At 39.0% G+C, this 18,920-nt stretch overlaps 1 protein-coding gene across 1 annotated transcript in view; it reads right to left on the bottom strand.

Annotated features, from left to right (window-relative positions):
* The window catches only part of LOC121329479 (serine/threonine-protein kinase BRSK2-like), a 227,680-nt gene that overhangs the window by 36,253 nt on the left and 172,507 nt on the right, over positions 1-18,920 (bottom strand). Inside the window, 7 exon segments of the mRNA XM_041275040.1 lie at positions 956-1,053; positions 2,006-2,170; positions 5,931-5,962; positions 9,138-9,284; positions 10,495-10,563; positions 10,984-11,017; positions 17,987-18,103. Of these exon segments, the coding sequence (XP_041130974.1) occupies positions 956-1,053; positions 2,006-2,170; positions 5,931-5,962; positions 9,138-9,284; positions 10,495-10,563; positions 10,984-11,017; positions 17,987-18,103 (662 nt within the window).

The raw sequence follows: 18,920 nt of genomic DNA, 5'->3' as shown, positions 1-18,920 counted from the left end.
TAGAATGATCAGAATGACTGCATAGCAACAGTGGTCCGATCCAGTTACAAGAGAACACAGTCTGAGCTAGCAGAGACAGCCAGTCAATTCAGAACACTCACATTAGGTTTATGACTGTGGAGTTGTTTTGTGGGTATAAAATAAGGAGTGCATTCACCATAGAAGTGAGTGATTCAGGGAAGAAGACCTCCAGCCCTGCCTTGAGAGAACACTCCCGTGCAGGTAGATCTATTCAGTTTAATTTGACTAATATTTTCTTGTCTAAATGTTTGATCTAAAATCATACAACAATGGAATGCGTGCTATTAAATATAGTGTGTAATTCTATTTGGTTTACCTAAAGAAGTTGTCATTGTTTCTGTTATTATATATTCATGATATAAATAAATCATACACAATCTTATAAATTCACATCTTCTGATTCCCAAACAAGAACTGCAAGGATGAGCTGGATCCCCTGCTTGGCAAACGCAGCTGGTAGTGGATTCTCATTGAGATTACTTTACTGATGCATGCTGGGACGTACCGATTTCATTGAGATTACTGGACTGATGCATGCTGAGACATACTGATTTAATTGCGAGGCGGCAGATTCTCATTGAGATTACTGGATTGATGCATGCTGGGACATACCGATTTCATTTAGATTACTGGACTGATGCATGCTGGGACGTACCGATTTCATTGAGATTGCTGGACTGATGCATGCTGGGACGTACCGATTTCATTGAGATTGCTGGACTGATGCATGCTGGGACGTACCGATTTCATTGAGATTGCTGGACTGATGCATGCTGAGACATACTGATTTAATTGCGAGGCGGCAGATTCTCATTGAGATTACTGGATTGATGCATGCTGGGACATACCGATTTCATTGAGATTGCTGGACTGATGCATGCTGGGACGTACCGATTTCATTGAGATTACTGGACTGATGCATGTTGGGACGTACCGATTTCATTGCGAGGCGGTAGATTCTCATCCTCGTGGCTCGGATACCTTTCCTTCCGGTCAAGAAGGAGGAAGTAGATCATCTTCTCCTGGTTGTCTCTAAATGGGAGAAACAGGACAGTTACAGCAGAGTAAGGGCAGGGGGCTGTTCTGGTCCATCTAATATTATCATTACAGGGAGCCCTTAGCATTACACTATGTGATGGTATGGGCCCCATTCACAAAATTGTTTTAAAGAATATTTTGTTAACTGTTTTTTAAAGTCAATTTTAATTAATTAAATCATTTTAAACTATTTCAGGGAGGGTTTATTAGTTTATTCTCATTTTTATAAAGCAGTTTAACATAAGAGAATGTTTTTAAACACTCTTCAAAAATATATCCCTTAAAGTCTTGTGTGCAAAATATTTCCCCAACAAGTTACAGATAACAGTTAAAAGTTTCTAAAAAGGGTATTATACATTAACTATATATTAACTAAAAAAAACATGAACAACATTTGTTGATATGTTAGTAAGCTAGTTAATAAACACAGAACCTAAAGAAACTTCAACAACCCAATCAGCTTTTGGCAGCCCATTTGCTAATCTAACAGAGAGGTTTAGGGGTTAGTTTTTTTTTTTTTAAGTTATTTTTATAGTGAAGTGCATATGGGGTGGAGGAGGGAACAGAGTAGATTCCTTCCCAAGTTTAGACACTTTAGGAAAAAATTACATCCCAATTAATCAATAAATTAATCAAGTACAGTAACAGGCACTGCAGGTAAGTGTGTGTGGACGGTAAGTATGCTATTTATCAGATGATGAATGTGAAGACTGTATGGACCTGTTTCAATGTTTTTTAGCACTATGCAAAGGGAAAAGACAGTCAGTTAGATCAAATAAATCTGCTGTGGTGATGCGTAGCTGGCAGGCTGAGAAAGAAAACTGTACCGTACGAGCATCCAGATCTTTTCTGCAAAAAAGTATGCAATGGAAGAGCCAAGGTTGTCTCTCCCTGCCTCAAGGTACAGTACAGTGCGGCCCCTCCCCTTCCCCAGCCCCAGACTCACTCCTCGGACAGCAGGTCTTTCATGAGCTTGTTCTTGTCACGGAAACAGCCGAGCGAGTGCATGCTCTCCAGCACGTCGGGGTCGATGTCGTCTGCAGAGGGCAGCGAGCGGACAGACACCTTGCGGGGGATGGGCTGCTCGGGCTCCGGCTCGTTCTTACCCCCTCTGGAAGGACACACAAGACACCAGCTGTTAGTAGAGAAGCAGGCTCAGGTCAGGGAGTGGGACATAAAGGGGTAGCACTACAAAAACTAGGGCTGAAACGAGGTGTACATTTTGACCTTCGAAGGTTCGGAACACATTACAGAAGGAAGGTTCAAATCTTCGATGGTACTAAAAGTGGTGCTCAGTTTTCTAAATTAAAATTATTAGTGTGAGCATATATTTTTAATATTTCAAACACATTGTACAATAGCACTTCTCTTACACTGTCTCGTACACTAGGTATTCAGTACATATTTTACTGAAGCATTACAACCGCTATAAGTACTGCCCCAGTGCTTTGGCATACTATACCCTGCTCCATACAAAGCAGCGGCGCCATATTGAGTTGCTATATATTACGATTTGGTAGTGGATTTTAATACAACTTTTGTTTAAGTAATATGCATTATACAAATCAAGAGATCAGATTATAGTATCATAGTATTCACACATTGTCAAATGGTTTCTGTTAACTGACGAAAAAAAAACAAAAAAAAAACATACAGTGCGTGAATGCCACCTGACAAACCTTTGAAGGTTTAAAACTACCTTCGAATTCCTGGCTAGCGAACGAACCTTCGAATACAGCCCTAACAAAAACCAACAGTACAGGGGTGGGCATTAGAAACACACACTTGTGTAAACAGGCTGATTAATTTGCTATGCAAATGTAATCCCTGACATACAGTATTGGTACAAATTATGGGAACAACAAATGATTTACAGCGAGACTTGGGGTGGGGATTGTATTGCCCTTCTTTTTCTTACTCAGACCCCTCTCAAGTAGAATGGTATCCTGAACCATTCTCCTTTCTCTAGGAAAGCAGCACAACTGGGGATGGATAACTTTACTGGCAAACACTGTTGCAGCAGCAAATGTCATTCAAAATGATCTAGACAAGATTCAGAACTGGGCAGACACATGGCAAACGACATTTAATAGAGAAAAGTGTAAGGTACTGCACGCAGGAAATAAAAATGTGCATTATAAATATCATAAGGGAGATACTGAAATTGGAGAAGGAATCTATGAAAAAGACCTAGGAGTTTTTGTTGACTCAGAAATGCCTTCATCTAGACAATGTGGGGACGCTATAAAAAGGCCAACCAGATGCTCGGATACATTGTGAAAAGTGTTGAATTTAAATCAAGGGAAGTAATGTTAAAACTGTACCATGCATTAGTAAGACCTCATCTTGAATATTGTGTTCAGTTCTGGTCACCTCGCTATAAAAAAGATATTGCTGCTCTAGTGCAAAGAAGAGCAACCAGAATTATTCCGGGTTTAAAAGGCATGTCATATGCAGACAGGCTAAAAGAATTGAAGCTGTTCAGTCTTGAACAAAGAAGACTATGCGGCAACCTAATTCATGCATTCACAATTCTAAAAGGTATGGACAATGTCGATCCAAGGGACTTTTTCGACCTGAAAAAAGAAACAAGGACCAGGGGTCACAAATGGAGATTAGACAAAGGAGCATTCAGAACAGAAAATAGGAGGCACAGAGAATCGTGAGGGTCTGGAATCAACTCCCCAGTAATGTTGTTGAAGCTGACACCCTGGGATCCTTCAAGAAGCTGCTTGATGAGACTCTGGGATCAATAAGCTACTAACAACCAAACGAGCAAGATGGGCCGAATGGCCTCCTCTCGTTTGTAAACTTCCTTATGTTCTTACTCAGACTGCTAGGGGTCAAGAAGAGCTACTTCCTTGTAGTGACCCCTGGGTAACGTCTCTGATGGCAAAAAGCTCTTCAAATCGAACTTACCATGCAATGCTTAATCAAAGCAATGTTGGGCTTGGTTAGTACTTGGATGGGAGACCACCTGGGAATACTGAGTGCTGTAGGCTGCATGTTAAGCTCATATGAATATATATATATATATATATATATATATATATATATATATATATATATATATATATATATATATATATATATATACACACACACACACACACACACTTTCTTGCTAAATATTTTGGTATCCCTGAATAAAAAATCGTCTCCTCTTTAAAATATTTTAAATGAACAGTAGCTCCCACAAGTGCTATGGTACCCCAGATATGACTCCCTTATTGCCAATGCGGAATGACTGGGAATGACATTTTCTCTTCATTTTACCCACAAAAATAGGTTTCAGGCTAAGGCCTTCAGCATTCACCACATCTCTTTTTTTTTTTTTTTTTATAAAATAGAGAACAAATGTTCTACCCAGTCATTGAGCATTGTTAGTAAATGAATCACACTTAGGAGCACCACTGAAATTGAGACGGAATTCTCATTATCATTAAAATCCTGAGCACACTTTTTAAAGTCGAGACACTGATCTATTCAGTAAGCAAGTAGCCTGAGTGAAGTAATCCAGTAACAAACTCCTCACCCCCAGTTGAACTGCTTTCATAGAAAAATTAGAACATTTCGGTGTACCATTCTATTTGTGAAATCTCTTGCTCATTAAAAATATTTCACTTATTTTTAAAGAGGAGCCTATTATCTATTTCAGGGATACCAAGATATTTAGTAAGTAAAGGGTTTGAGAGGAAAAATGGGTAAATCAATCCCCACCCCTAGTCTTGCTCTAAATCATTTGCTGTTGTCACATTTTGTGCCGGGACTGTATATTCTGCAGTATATAAAAGCTGCATCTCCCTGATGCAATTCAGTCTTGGGCAATCAATACAGCAGGTCTGACAGATTGGCATTTAAGGAGGTACAGAGTCAAAAGCCATTCTGGATTTAAAAGAGGCAATCGCAGGACAACTTAAAAAACAACACTCGCAGTCACTGCTGTTAAGGCTGTCAGCGGTGACAGAGCTATGACAGCTGTTTCTACTTATTCAACCCCTCTGTAAAACATATACAAGCTGTTGCTGTTGCAGAATTTTGGGATCCACATCTTATAAATGTGGACAATGTGTTTGTATATAAAATTAAGTAACTTCATCCTCTTTTTATGTTTCTATCCAACAGAGCCTAAGCTATATTTAATGTAGATCATAACAAGTAACCTGTCCCCCTCAAAAGAACCTAAAAATCCAACCATTTATCTTAGGTTCTGCCGCTATGAACTGGTCTGACAAGGCCTCAGCAAGACCTGAGACATTTCTGTATGATTTGTGCTCTGTAGTATGCAGTTTATGGCAGTATAACCTGTAGTCTTTTTTTCTTATTATCCTTAAGACAGAGAGCAATCCACAGGCTGCAGTGACATTTACTGAATGGCAGGTAGAGGACAGCTATTGGGGAAGCCAACTTAAAACTCAATAATATCACTATTTATAAAACTAATTACTTAATACTTATCAAATACTTAAATGCAATTACTACCTCCCTTTCAATCTCTCCATATTTTTGTTAAAAAGCTTAAATGGTTATTTAAATAGGTACAGTAAATATAGGGCGGGGAATCACTTGTAACTCCTGTATTTTCTTTCGCACAATCGTGTACAAGGATGGACAGTATGAAAGGGAATCCACCAACCCCTCCTCTACAGTCTATACCCTTGGATGATGTTAATTGCTATTTATCAGCCTGTCAGAGGGAACAAAGCACGCGACTGCTCAAATGCAGCCGTCCACTGCTCAGCTCAAACTGATACATCACAAGCTCACTGCTGACCCAAGAATAGCCAACGAGGTCATGACCTGACAGGTAGAAAGACAAAAGACAGGTATTTGAAATAAAAAAAAAAATACAGTGAGATAAAAACACTTACATGTACCACGTGTGTTTCTGAATTTGTTCTAGCTGCAAGGAAGAAAGAAAATAGTCATTTTAAAATAAAACACACATTACATAGAGATGTCATGAAATAGGTTTCTAATGGAAGTCTGAGAGATGTATAAGGGGGATTTATTCGATGCCTGTCCCTGACAGTGAACTGTATGGGGGGAAAGGGTTAGTGAAGCAGTAGATGATGTTTTTAAAGTACAAATGCTTTGGATTGTTCTGCTGTGTTGAGCTAATCAGATTCCTATGGAACTGGCTATTCTGTGTTGTGAGAAACATTAGCGTTCAACAAATAGCCCTATATTGCTGAAGGAAAGTGCACTATTAAAAAACATTTTTAAATAATTGGAAGGGAACAACCCCCCCCCCATTTTCGGGATCTAGATCCCATCATAGTCTTGTTTTCTGGGATGTCATGGACCTACACCACACCAAAGTCTTGTCTATTACAGACTGGACTTGATCACTGTTTCTTGTGCTTTTTTTTTTTTTTTGCAGTGTTGTGTATTTTTTTAATGTATTTTTTTAAAGCACAATAGCCATAAACGAGAGGTTGTTAAATTAGACAACCTTCAGATTTTTTCTATACAGTATATGATTAAAAAGAAGAAAAAAGACAAAATAGCCTTATCTGATACTTTTGAACAAAAAAATAGGCCAGATCCACCAGCAAATTTTTCAGTTTTTCAGAACTATAAAAACACTCAATCATAAGGTAAGCAGAAATGCTCAAATAAACCATTTCTCGGACAAGCACCTCGACTAACAGTCTTTTTTGAGGACGATAAAGACTTCTTGTCAAAACCTTTTGGCAAAGAATTGTCCAATTTATCTTCAGCTTCTCATATTCTAATGCTGTTGTTTCCAGCACTTCACTGCAGCGCTGCGGGGTAGTGCACTTGTTTACAATATAGATCATTTTGAAAAAAAAAAATTAAATGAATATTTATGGTGTTTTCATCATGATTTAAAACTTAGTTTGCAAAGTTAGGAATTGTGCTTTATTTTTGTGTTGTTTGAGAGATTAAGGGCATAATGGCATTCTGATGTACCTTCATTGGACAGGTTTCAACATCTCTATGGAAACTCAGCCAATCAGTCATGCAGATACCTTACTCCACCCAAAGGAAGTAGCCATATGGTTCCAGTCCCTTTTTTCTTGTGCTTTCATTAATTCAATTACTAAATACATTTGCCTCTTGATGGGATCAGCATCTTTTATTTACGTTGTTGTATGTAAAAATTAGGTGCATTTTCTTCTCAAATTTATACACAAAATACTATAAAAAACAAAGAAAATGAGATTTCTAACAAAAAATGATGGGATAAAAGCCACAATTGGGGCTCATTTTTCAAGCAAAAAACAAAAAAAAATGTCAGATTGTCAGTAAGCCGCCTGGAAAGACATGTGAACTTATGAAGTAGAGGGGATATCTGTTCGCACAAGAAGAAGCTTATCAAAACTGCTTTTACAATCTTGTAATTTTGATGAATTGTCCACAGATGCATGTGGAGCATTGGGACAGTGTCTTGTGGAAGATAATTTTCAAAGAGCACTGGAACATGAAATCCAAAGGGGGCATTAACTCGGCACGCGAGACAAAGCCTCCCAATCCAAGCTGTCTCTCACATGGCTTTCCTCTTCATTTCCGGGCTAATGATGATAAAACTCCAGAACAAAGGCAGGGGCTGGAAACGCAGCACCACACTGTCACCCAGCTTTAGAGGCACCAGTCACAACAGGTTGAACAACTTCTTCGTCTGTTCAATGTTGTATTACATTTGAGCAAGCAGTTCTGAAGATGATAACCAGAGGCCAGAACTCATGAAAAAGCCCAAGCCATCAAAAAATAGGGCGAAGGAAATCAAGTTCCATCACAGTGAGATGATATCAAGATCTAGGCAAAAGTCTCTAAAGGAAGCAATTCACCCCCCCCCCCCCCCCCCCCACTAGAATAATAAATGCAAAACTGATATATTTGCAAACTGACCTATTGCGTGAAACTGAAAAATAAAATTAAGAAACTCTCAATTCAATAATCTGTGAAAAACTAGCAGATGAGCACTCAGTTGGGTGGATCGGCTATTTATTCACTGGGCTACAGTGTTCAGTGCTAAATGGTTAGTTCATTGGAATGCAGTGTAAAGGCTACTGGTGCCACTCACAGCTAGAGTGCTGAAATGCAATAAGAATAAAAGCAGCTGGTTGAAACTTGCTTGTGTTTTTGGAATGGTTGTTAGTTTGAGTCTTAGCTTCAATTAAACAACACAGCTACTAAACAGGACCTGCAGGACAAGCCATGGTTAACAGCTCCCATTCAACCAGCACTGCAATCGCTCTGTTTTTCCCCTGATTTACCTTGCCCCCCCCTCCCCCCCACTCTAATCAGCACAGATGGGATGCCCATGAATTATTCCTGCTCCAGGCTGACAGGGTGATGTATGGGGCTGGGATGCAGTTGTCCCATATTAACATCATTGAAGGGCACAGTCCCCAGAACCACTCACAGCAGGCAGGGCAGGGGGGCGCTGGGCTGCACATCACACTTCAGCACTGAGATCCAGCTCCATCTGGCCATCTTTTGGTCTCCAAAACTAAGTTGCCACCTACTCAACCCTTTTCTGAACAGCATTTCTGGATGAGCATGATGATGATTGCCCTGCCCTGCCCTGCCCTGCTCTCCCCTCCCTCTGCAAGCAGGTTTATTCAGGTCTCAGAGAGAATGCTTGGAGGAGCTGCGTGAGCACACAGGGCTCAAACTAAGAAAAGACATCATAGGTCACCAAAAACTTCAGATATAAAAATTTAACATCATAGAGAAATAAAGAACCATCATTAAGCTCAATAAACAAAAGACAAATTACAGTCAAATTATCTAAGGGTGTCTTATGATTGAGTGTTTGTATGAACAGATCCCACTATGAATTGATTTCCTGTGCAGCAGGTATTAGGAGCCGACCTGCCTCCATATTTAGTCTGATAAGTATAGCAAAGTGACCGAGGCTGCAATGGGGGTCCTAATACTTGCTGCACAGGAAGCAAATCCATAGTGAGGTAGCAAAGCCTAAATAAAGTCTGGAAAACTAAACAGACTACAGCAAGATAATGTCTTCAGGGAAAGAGGTCAGAATTTTTTTTTTAGGGTGCACAAAATAAACTTTTTTTCCCCAGAATAATGGAGAAGTGGCTGACCGTCAATCGTTTCGTGGCGTCCACCTCTATCATGCCACGCAAGAGGTTCTGGCAGTCTGGCGGGATGAAGTGTGGCATATGGAACACCCCCAGTTTCACCTTTTCCAACAAATTTCTCAAATTGTCATCATCAAACGGCAAGGCACCCTTGAGAGAGAGAGAGAGAGAGAGAGAGAGAGAGAGAGAGAGAGAGAGAGAGAGAGAGAGAGAGAGATGGGGGTTGTCAGTGTTAAAATGAGTGAAAGAAAACTTGTCAACTACATTGAGACTCAAAAAACATTCATTCAATCCAAGAGGAAACAAGACTAAGAGCAAACTACACTAAATTAAAGTTTAAATCAAGGGCAGTTTATTTATACTATTATTTACCAGGTGCCAATGAATGCCTTTATAAATGGAAATATTTCATGAACTGTGGCTTGCTGAAAAAGAAAACCAATCTACTTTGAAACAAATGTTGGTAGTTAAAATAAATACTGCTTGCAACAAAAAAAAACAAAAAACAAAGACAAAAAAATCACAAAAGGTGGCTTTAAGGTCTTAGTGCTTAGCAGAAATATATATTTTATGCTGGTAACATTTTATAGGAAACACCTACATTGATATTTTCATATCATAACATGAATATGTAATAAAATGTGACTAACCCCAAGATTTATCATGCTGTATTCCTGTTTGTGTTCTGGTCTCTCTTTATATTAATAATAACTATATGTTTGTAATGGAGAAGAAGGAGGTGTAGGGCTGGGGGTTTACTTCAAAAGTAGCCCTGCTTTAATGAAGAAACATGTTACCGATATTCTCCCTGGAATACATTCTTTTTGCATCAGAAAGCAGTCTGAGCTCCCAGCTCTTCGATTTATTTTAGCCGATGCAGCATTAAATCATGACTGCACCACACCGAGCACTCCCCTCTTGCCTGTACACAGCTGCCCCCGATACTTATTTATTTTCATATTGGCTTGTTTATTTTTAGTCAGGCAGCCTTTACTTGGCTATGGCTCCGTGCTCCCCCTGAATATTTGATGGGATGAGATATTGGTGAGCCCGTTTAATAAATGAAAGGAAAGCCGCTGAGAGATCTCTGTGCGTGTCAGGCTACAGGATGCTATTAGCAGCATTCTGATCAAACACAGATCTGCTGCTATATGAGCTGGGAATGGCAGAGCGCAGTGGAGGTGGGGGTTATATGTCAATAGCAATGGAATAACAGATTCATCAGCTTGAAGTCTCAGTGGAGCAGAGTTTCAAAAGGGTGCAGACAGGCTTTCACTTAGGGGGATGTGGTTATATATCTTTCCATACATTTCCTAATAACTGTTAAAGAGAGAACAAGTGCTGTTAACACCAACCCTACCACCAAAAGTGCAAAGAGAATGACCCCACAGCTCCAGACATCTGCTTTTCGTCCATCATACTTCTCCCCCTGCAGAGAGAATAGTATTGCCTTTCAGAATTACCCTCCTACATAATGTCTCCCTTGACTCTCTACAAATTCTAATTAGTTCACACTCATACTGTATGACAGCTATTTAAATTCTTATAATACAGACTCCCCTGTTACATGTTAAATACACAGTACACATGTTGAACAAGAGCATCTCCACACTCTTAACACAGAGAGAATGATAGACAGCAAGCAGTGAATTATAACTATTATAAGTGTAAATTTATTGAGACACAAGTATTAATGTGAATTACTTGGTAGAGAAGATTAAATAACATTATTAAAGTTTATATAGATTTCAGTATGCAATGTATTGTAATAATGAGAAAACAATAAAATATATTGGGATATAATGACTTGTGTACAGGCATACTTTTTAGTTCAGGATACCATACTCACCCGAATTACTTCTGGACAAGCATAGTGAGGGGACCTGCAGAGATAAGACAGAGGAAATCAAGAACTTGCACTGAATGACCCTACAAAAAAGGTAAGATTTCTGGACAAGTATTCCCCTTTGCAGCATGTAATGAAACATCAAGGTTTTTGGTGTTTTTGTTAAGTATATGGAAAACTACAAAGCGGTACATAATTCCATATATCAACATAACTTTATTCAGCAGGTTTCATTTGACTTTATGAAGCAAAATGGCAGTTTCAATCTTTCTTGATGGTTCTGGTTGTAAGCGGGGCAACAATTATATAAGTAAGGGTGGCATTGTAGAGAGTCACCACATCATCGACTGAGGAGAGGAGAGTAACAGTTAGAGGGGATGAAAAGACACAATCTGAGAGTTTCAGAGGATTCAGCAGTTTCTTGGGATAGAAGGAAGGAACAGGGAGATTAATATTAGCAGTGATTAAGCAGTCAGAGAGAGAGACATCTGAGACGGAGTGATTGGAGACATCAAAGCCCCTGGTGATGAGTAGATTCAGGGTGTGTTCTCGGGTGTTAGTAGGGTCATTGACAGATTGAGAAAGTCCAAGACAGTCCAGAAGCATGTTGAAGTCGGTCACTAGAGGGGAGGAAGGCAAGTCAACATGAATGTTGAAGTCACCAAGGAGTAGGATTTTGTCAGTTGAAGTGCAGACAAGGGAGAGGAATTCTGAAAACTGCAATAAAAGCTTAGGTGGAAGGTAGATAACAGCAAGGGTGAAGGACATGGGAGAGGGGAGTTTGAGATGCTCAAATGAAAATGATCAAAGTCAAAGTGTTGCCTAGTTGTGTCCGTTAATGTTTTGAGAATGAAAAGGAATAAGAGGGGACTCTTTGCCTGTGAAAAATGCCTGACCTTTAATTAAAACACACAATTAAATATTAATAAAGACGCAAGTATAGGCAGCCTGCAAGATAGTAGATAAGCGCTAATTACAATAAATTGTGTGCTGTACTTGAGAAGGTTCAGCAGTCCTGTACATCAATACCTTATGAATTTAGCCACTGCTACTAGCCCTCGTCAAACATGCTTACACGCATTGCCATTTCACTGCTGTCTTTCAGGTCTTTGACTGTAACACTAGGTTCCACCCACCAAGAGAGAGCCAACAATAAATGACTTTGCCTAATGCTCAGTACAGATTGTATTCTGTGTACTGTGTTCTCTACACTGAATTTTTGTTGGCTTTAAAATCAGGGGTTAATTTGTGCCAGATCGCAGCGGATCTCAGATCCGGTACCTATTGTTTCTGACAGGTGAGCATTATACAGTTTTCAAATGACAAACTGTATACAAAATAAACAAAAAAACATTTACAGAAAATAAATGCTTTCCTGTTCTAGGAATTTAAATTGTACTGTAATGATATATTTTAGGATGCGATGTCTATGAGAAAGAAAATGTACTCGTTGTGTACCCCAAACATCGACACGCCAAAAAACTACCGCTCTCAACAAGTGTCGTCGCTCCTGTTCATCAGATTAGTCACAAATGAATCCTTGGCTTTAATAGCCTATTAATTCTACTTAAGTAATGTGCATTTATATTATGGAAGAAGTTAATGATCCTATTACTGTTTCTGTGTTCTCTTTCATTATTGTTTTGTTTCTGGTTAATTGCTATTTCTTATTAATTATTCTAGAAAATATATAATTTCTAAAATTACTTCTTTATGTGCTTTGAAGCCCATAAGTGAAACATTGTGTACGGAAGCCTGCTTCCTAAACCTCATACAAACATAAACGGAGGTACAGTACAGTAAGAAATGAAATATTTGTTTTGTCACAGAGTTGTGGTGTAGAAACTTACATTATTTTTCTTTTAACACTTTATTATTAAACTTTTTTTTTCTTTAAAGCTGGTATCACAAAATATCATTAAACCTATTTTAAAGTGTAAGGCTGATTTGCTATTCTCAACCACTGCAAAACACCCACTTACTGATTTTTTTCATTACATTTTATGACATTAAGTAAAACATTAAAAAAAAAAAAAAAAAAAGTACAAAAATACTACATGAACCCAAAAAAACTCAACAGAAAATAGATTAATAAATTATTAAACAACAAAAGAAAAAGAAAAAAGATGCGCCTCGCTGTGTGAAACCAACTGTTTATTTATTTTTTTATTTAGGACATCAATCCCCAAATGCCATTTGCTAAACCTCATTACATTTGTAGTGTGCATTTTTATAGTATCAAGTCAATGAAGCTGTTAAAGAAGGAGAGAGTAATGCTTAAACGATTTTTAATACCAGTACATATATTAAAACCAGTGTGTCTCTGCGCTTCCCGTTCTACAATTATCATTAAATGTAATGTCTTATCTGCTCCCTGGGCACTGCACTTCATGTCTTGCTTTTTTTTTTTTTTTTAAATATAAATACAGTATTTTTAATATCTGACAGATGTCCCTCTGAGAAAAAAAAATCTGAGACTTTTCACAAACAAAACAATACATCTTGCAAGCGCAGTGTCAGATTGATGAGTACGCTGGAGGAGGAGAAAAAGGGTGCAAGATGCAATTGAGTCAATCCAGAGACACAACATTGAAATCATTTTAGTGATGTGCCCTAGTTTAGAAAGCCCAGTTATCTTCCCTCACTGCAGCAATCCCCACAGCTCAGGAGACCTGGAGGTCAGCTGGCACCCCCTGAATCCCGGTCCCGGCTCATTGCTTCTTTTGTATTGTAGGCTCTGGAGGACACAGGACAGCTCTGCAGGGTAGGGTTCGCTATATTGAGAAGAAACATGACAATTTTGTCTGCCAAATCTGTGGGAGCACCAGAGCCAATGCAACACTCCGTGTGTCATCCTCAGGGAAGATTGGCAACTCTGCGTAGCCACGATGCAAACCTGTGCTCCCATTACTGTACAACTCACTCTGCAGACCACATGGTCATGCGCATACCAAGCGAGTCACACGGGACCCCAAAATTGACCAGTTTGTAAGACGCATGATCCAAAGGGCCTCTGGTTCCTTTAAGGAAGCTGAGGGGGTGGAAAGCTGTTCACAACGACAGCCTCATGATTCTTACATAATATACAAAATGGACCTGCTGTCTTGACTTGCAACAGGGAGATGCAGCTGTTATATATTAGAGTGCCAGTCAAGGAGTCCATTTGTAGAAGACATTAATAATATGTGGGCTATATTAGGATCCCTGCTGTTTCCAATGCTTTGCCCAAGTCTTGTAGATGGTAAATAAAGTTGCTTTTCAGTTTTATCCCACTTGACTATTCTGTGTAGGTAGAAATACTGGACCTATCCATGCAGGCAGAATACATTTTTGCAGGCAGAAATACTGGACTGTTCTGGGTAAATACTTTCTAAATAAAAATAAATAAATAATAAGCGTGCTGGAAAGCAAAGCACTTTCTAACTTCAACTTGACTTGTAGGTGAAGCAGGCAGTAAACTGTATATCTTTGTGTCTAAGGGGAAGAGATTAATGCATTTTATTAAAAACTGTCATGTCTGTGCCTAGGGATCAGGCAGCAGAGCATGAGGGACAATCAATAATTGTACAGGGTTTCCTCCAAAACATATTCTACATGAGCAGGCTAATAGCTTGGCACAGTGAAGCATTGGTTGTGAGCCTCAGTGTTTAGACCACAAATTTGAAACCTGCCAAACATTGTCAATGGGGTGTAGGGCAGAAATTACAGGTTTTATTTTTATTTTTTATTTTAAAAATCCATTGCATTCATAAAAGACAAGGATGTAAAAGATGGGAATTTTTCCTACAAGCGACGGACAAGAATGAAATACTGTAGCTGTCACATTCTTAATGTTGTCCAAGTCTAGGCCCATTGTTGTAGTTCACTTTCATTTTTAATAACATATTTTAATATTTATCACATCTCATGAAGGTAAACAACATAATTAATTTGTATAAAGATGGCCCTCACAAAATGAATGCAAAGGATGCAAAATGACCTTAAAAAGAGAAAAAATGCTAATAGGCTTCGATACACATGGGAAAAGGTTCATTTTTGTAAATGCACTGTAATGTAATGGCTGTCACTTGCTGGCAAAACTCCCATGCTATATTACCTTGCTATTTAGCTTTAAAGAGTCTTTTCAGAAGATGACATACACTCACATTAACAGTGCTGTCAGCAGTCAGAAAAGAAAGGGAGGCCCTTATACTTGCTTAACAGCCTCCATTTGTTCTACTTCCAAAAGCCCAATATAAATGAGAGAATTTATTTAATTACATTTTTGCTTTTCAATGTAAACCTTGGGCACTTGTTTACAATATTCAGCAATAACATTCCACATCCACAGTTTGCTTAGCCTTTAGTCAAATAATTCAGTAATTATTTTTAAGAGGCAGCCAGGCATTGGTGCACAGGAAAAGTATGCCTCCCTCCCTTTAATGTTGGTTTTGCAGATTAATTATAATTACTGTTCAGGACTAATGACTGCATGTGATGTACAAATGCATTACTTCTTGCAATGGTTTAATATAAATATTAATACTTAACGTTAACATTATGTAATGAGGCGTAGTCCGAAGGGATTTGAACGAACTTGTCGTGTGTTTGTATTGTAGGAATCAAGGAATTCAGATTGGTTTAGTGGTATTAGCTTTACCCCTTAGCATTTACTGTCATGCTATGTAATCACACTAACTAAATGAACCTGGATATTTATTTTCTCAGCTAGTGTGTCAAGGCAATGGGGTTAATAAATTAGAAAATAGAAAACACAAAAACGAAATACTAAACTAACCCTACCTCTAAATAATTCATCGTACAGTATGCTAATGTATCCATTTAGGGATTGATGAAGTCCACAATTAAAGTTTTTTTTTCTGAGATACTGCCTGGGAGGTGCAGCTTTTATATATTACAGAGTACATGTGAAGGATAAACAGCGTGTGGTGTTTTTCATTGTGTCTGCCCTGCATTAAGTGAACTGGCACAGAAGGCAAGCAGGGCAGTACAGGGTCATGTATTATGGTTAAGAAACTTTCACGGTATTGAAAACTACTGCCTCTGTGTAACAGTTATTTAAAAAAAACAGTAGGACGTTCCAAACTCAATTGCATGGAATTGAATTAGTCAAATATTGCCTGGTGTGAGTCCACTCGGCAATCCCAAAACAGCCTCATATATTGAAGCAGACATGCCGCTCGCAGACACCACTGCATCAGCATGAATCTAGGAAATTAATGGGATCTGCAGGAAAGGGAAGAAAACATTGACTGGAACATAGGCATGTACAGTATGATTAGGTCTGTTATTTGATGTATGGATAATTGGTGTAACAAAGTTGTGAAAATTGCTATATATCTGCATCGGTTGGTAGTAACCTTTGCAGAAGTCACTGCACACTTCTCAACATGTGCCTGGAACCTGGCACAGCAATCGTTTGGTAAGCAGACATCTGTTATTTGAGAATTGAGAACCAGCTTGGTTCTCCATCATTACACAAACCACAGGCCAAAAGCATGCCAGTTCCCTCATTTTAAAATGACTTGAAAATGAGTAAGGCTTTTAAAATAAATGTCTTATCATCCTTTGTTAGCTCACTTTGCATCAGATAAAGCAACTGTTTCCTGCCACAACACTAAGATTCTAGTACTGGGGCTTTCCTCTCCCCACAGGAACCCACTTGACACCACAAGAGTAAAAGGCTCAGGTGGGTCCTATTTCCTGTAACACAGGAAGTGAACTTAAAGCATTGTGGCTGGAAAAAAAACAGCATCACCTGCAAAGTGAAAACACAGTCTGAAAAACAAAAAAATACACAGTAGAACAATAAAGCACCACTGGCAATGTTGTTATGCTAATGTGAGGCCCTGAAATGTTTTTTAAATCTTTGGAATTACCCATTTAATACCATCCAGTAGATATAGCACCTCAGCCCTAATAAAGATGGATGCTGCCTGCCGGGCGCTTGAAATGACACCCTGTGGGCCGAGATGGGCCTCTGTTCAGGCAGTGCAGGCCTCCGTCAGCGTAATGGATGGGAGCTGTTTAGCAATCTGCATGCCTATTAGCAACAGCCTCCTTCACTCACTTATCTTTTTTTTGTCATTTTGTGCTGAATGCCCACTTTCCAAAACGACCACCATAACGCCATCAATAGAGTGGGGCTGCTATACCCACACAGGCCCCACATTCCAGGGATCCTGCAAGAGTTTTTCTCTTTGTCTTCTTTGAAACATCAGAGAAAGGTATTAAGTTTCTTTAATATTACTAGATATTCTACCAGGGAACCAGCTGCTGTGATTGTATCAGTTCTCCATAAAATACGGTGCTGTACAGACGGTGGGAAGACATTCCTAAGCTGCAGTGAAGGCAGAAAACATGTATTCTTGTGACAGTCGTTAGTGATGAATGCAGTGTTCACAAACAGATACGGTGCAACCAGCCACTACTCAGCACTTCCCTACTGGCTTCCCTGTGTTCTTCATTCATGACCCGAGGCGGCAGAGAGAGAGCTGTTCAAGCAAACACAATTCTCCCCTTCTATCTTGAGCATGGTAACCGAAAGTGTAATAGTCCGTGGTACCATTCAAGGCTTATCACCCTCCTGAGAAAGACTTTCAAAAGTCGTGGATGCCTGTGGCGCTTGGTGAGTTATGAGAGTGTGTTCTTTTTCTTTTATTGCATGTAATGCTTTGAGTGAGGGAAGGGCAAGCTGGCTGTGCCACAGTCTGCACTGCTTATGTTTACACAAAGCAATGGGCTCAACGGACAAGGCAATAGGTATGAATCAGATTCCTATTTGGAGTTGCTGCTGGTTTTATTTTACAATTTATATCGCAGGGCATTGCTTATACTGTGAGCCTCGTCGCAATAAAAATATTGCCCCTCTTGTGTGTACGTACCAAGCAGAGATCTCGGTTCTATGCATGCAAGACTTTTGGCTGTCTCCATTATTCATTTCAAAAGTAACGGCTGGTGCATTAACAACACTGCTACAGGACCGGATGGATTTGGCAGTACTCACCCACAGCTGGTTTCCAATAAGCTGTCTCCAACTTGAAGGGAAGCCATGCCAAAGTCTGCTATCCTGATGTTGTTCTTCTCATCGAGCAACAAGTTTTCAGGCTTCAAGTCCCTGTGGCTGTGGGGAGACCAGAGATAAAGGAATTACAATTGAGACCTTTCATACTGCCTTTCAAACCACCCCGTCCAGTGGTTCTCTTTACATCTGAAATCACACACCTTAACCGATAGTGGGAATGTGATTATTTCACATACCTAAAACCTGAATTTTACATCCCTTCTCTCACATATGTAACATGCAAGATGACTTGCAAGATGACAGAACAGAAACCTATTATAATTATTATATTTATTTATTTATCTGTCTTCAACTTTAAAGTGATACTATCATGAAATAATGAACCATTTCTCACAATGGAAAGCCAGGTATCTGTGAAACTAAATCCAGAATGGTAAGTGGGATAGAGACAAGGTTGTTATGGCTATACCTGTGGCTCGTTTCTAACTGTATATCAATCACCTTGCCAATTACAATTCTATTAATAAGTTATGGAAATCAGGTGCTATTTTTCATGGGTTATCCTGCTGCATTAAGCACTAGGGGTACAGTGAATTTGACAAGAGTCAAATAGTTGAGCTAAAAACGGTCGAAAAATGTGCTGTTTGTGCACTATAATTTAAAACTGCTTTGGAATTTAAAAAAAAAAGTATGAATATTCTAGAAGGTAATTTATATTCAATGGACTGCAACCACACTTCCGTCCACCTGAAAATGGTCACACTTCATATAAACTTCACAATCACATCATGATTTTATTTGAAATGTTGGTGGGGAATCTGAAATACCAAATGTACTTAAGTGGTAGTACGATATACCAGTGGAATCATTTCTATATATTTTTTTTAGAAAATGTGTTTTTATTCTTTTTTTTTCC

The sequence above is a fragment of the Polyodon spathula genome, chromosome 17, assembly GCF_017654505.1.
Source record: "Polyodon spathula isolate WHYD16114869_AA chromosome 17, ASM1765450v1, whole genome shotgun sequence".
NCBI classification, from domain to species: domain Eukaryota; kingdom Metazoa; phylum Chordata; class Actinopteri; order Acipenseriformes; family Polyodontidae; genus Polyodon; species Polyodon spathula.
Note: the sequence above shows the minus strand (reverse complement) of the source record. Positions and strands in the feature narration are given on the sequence as shown.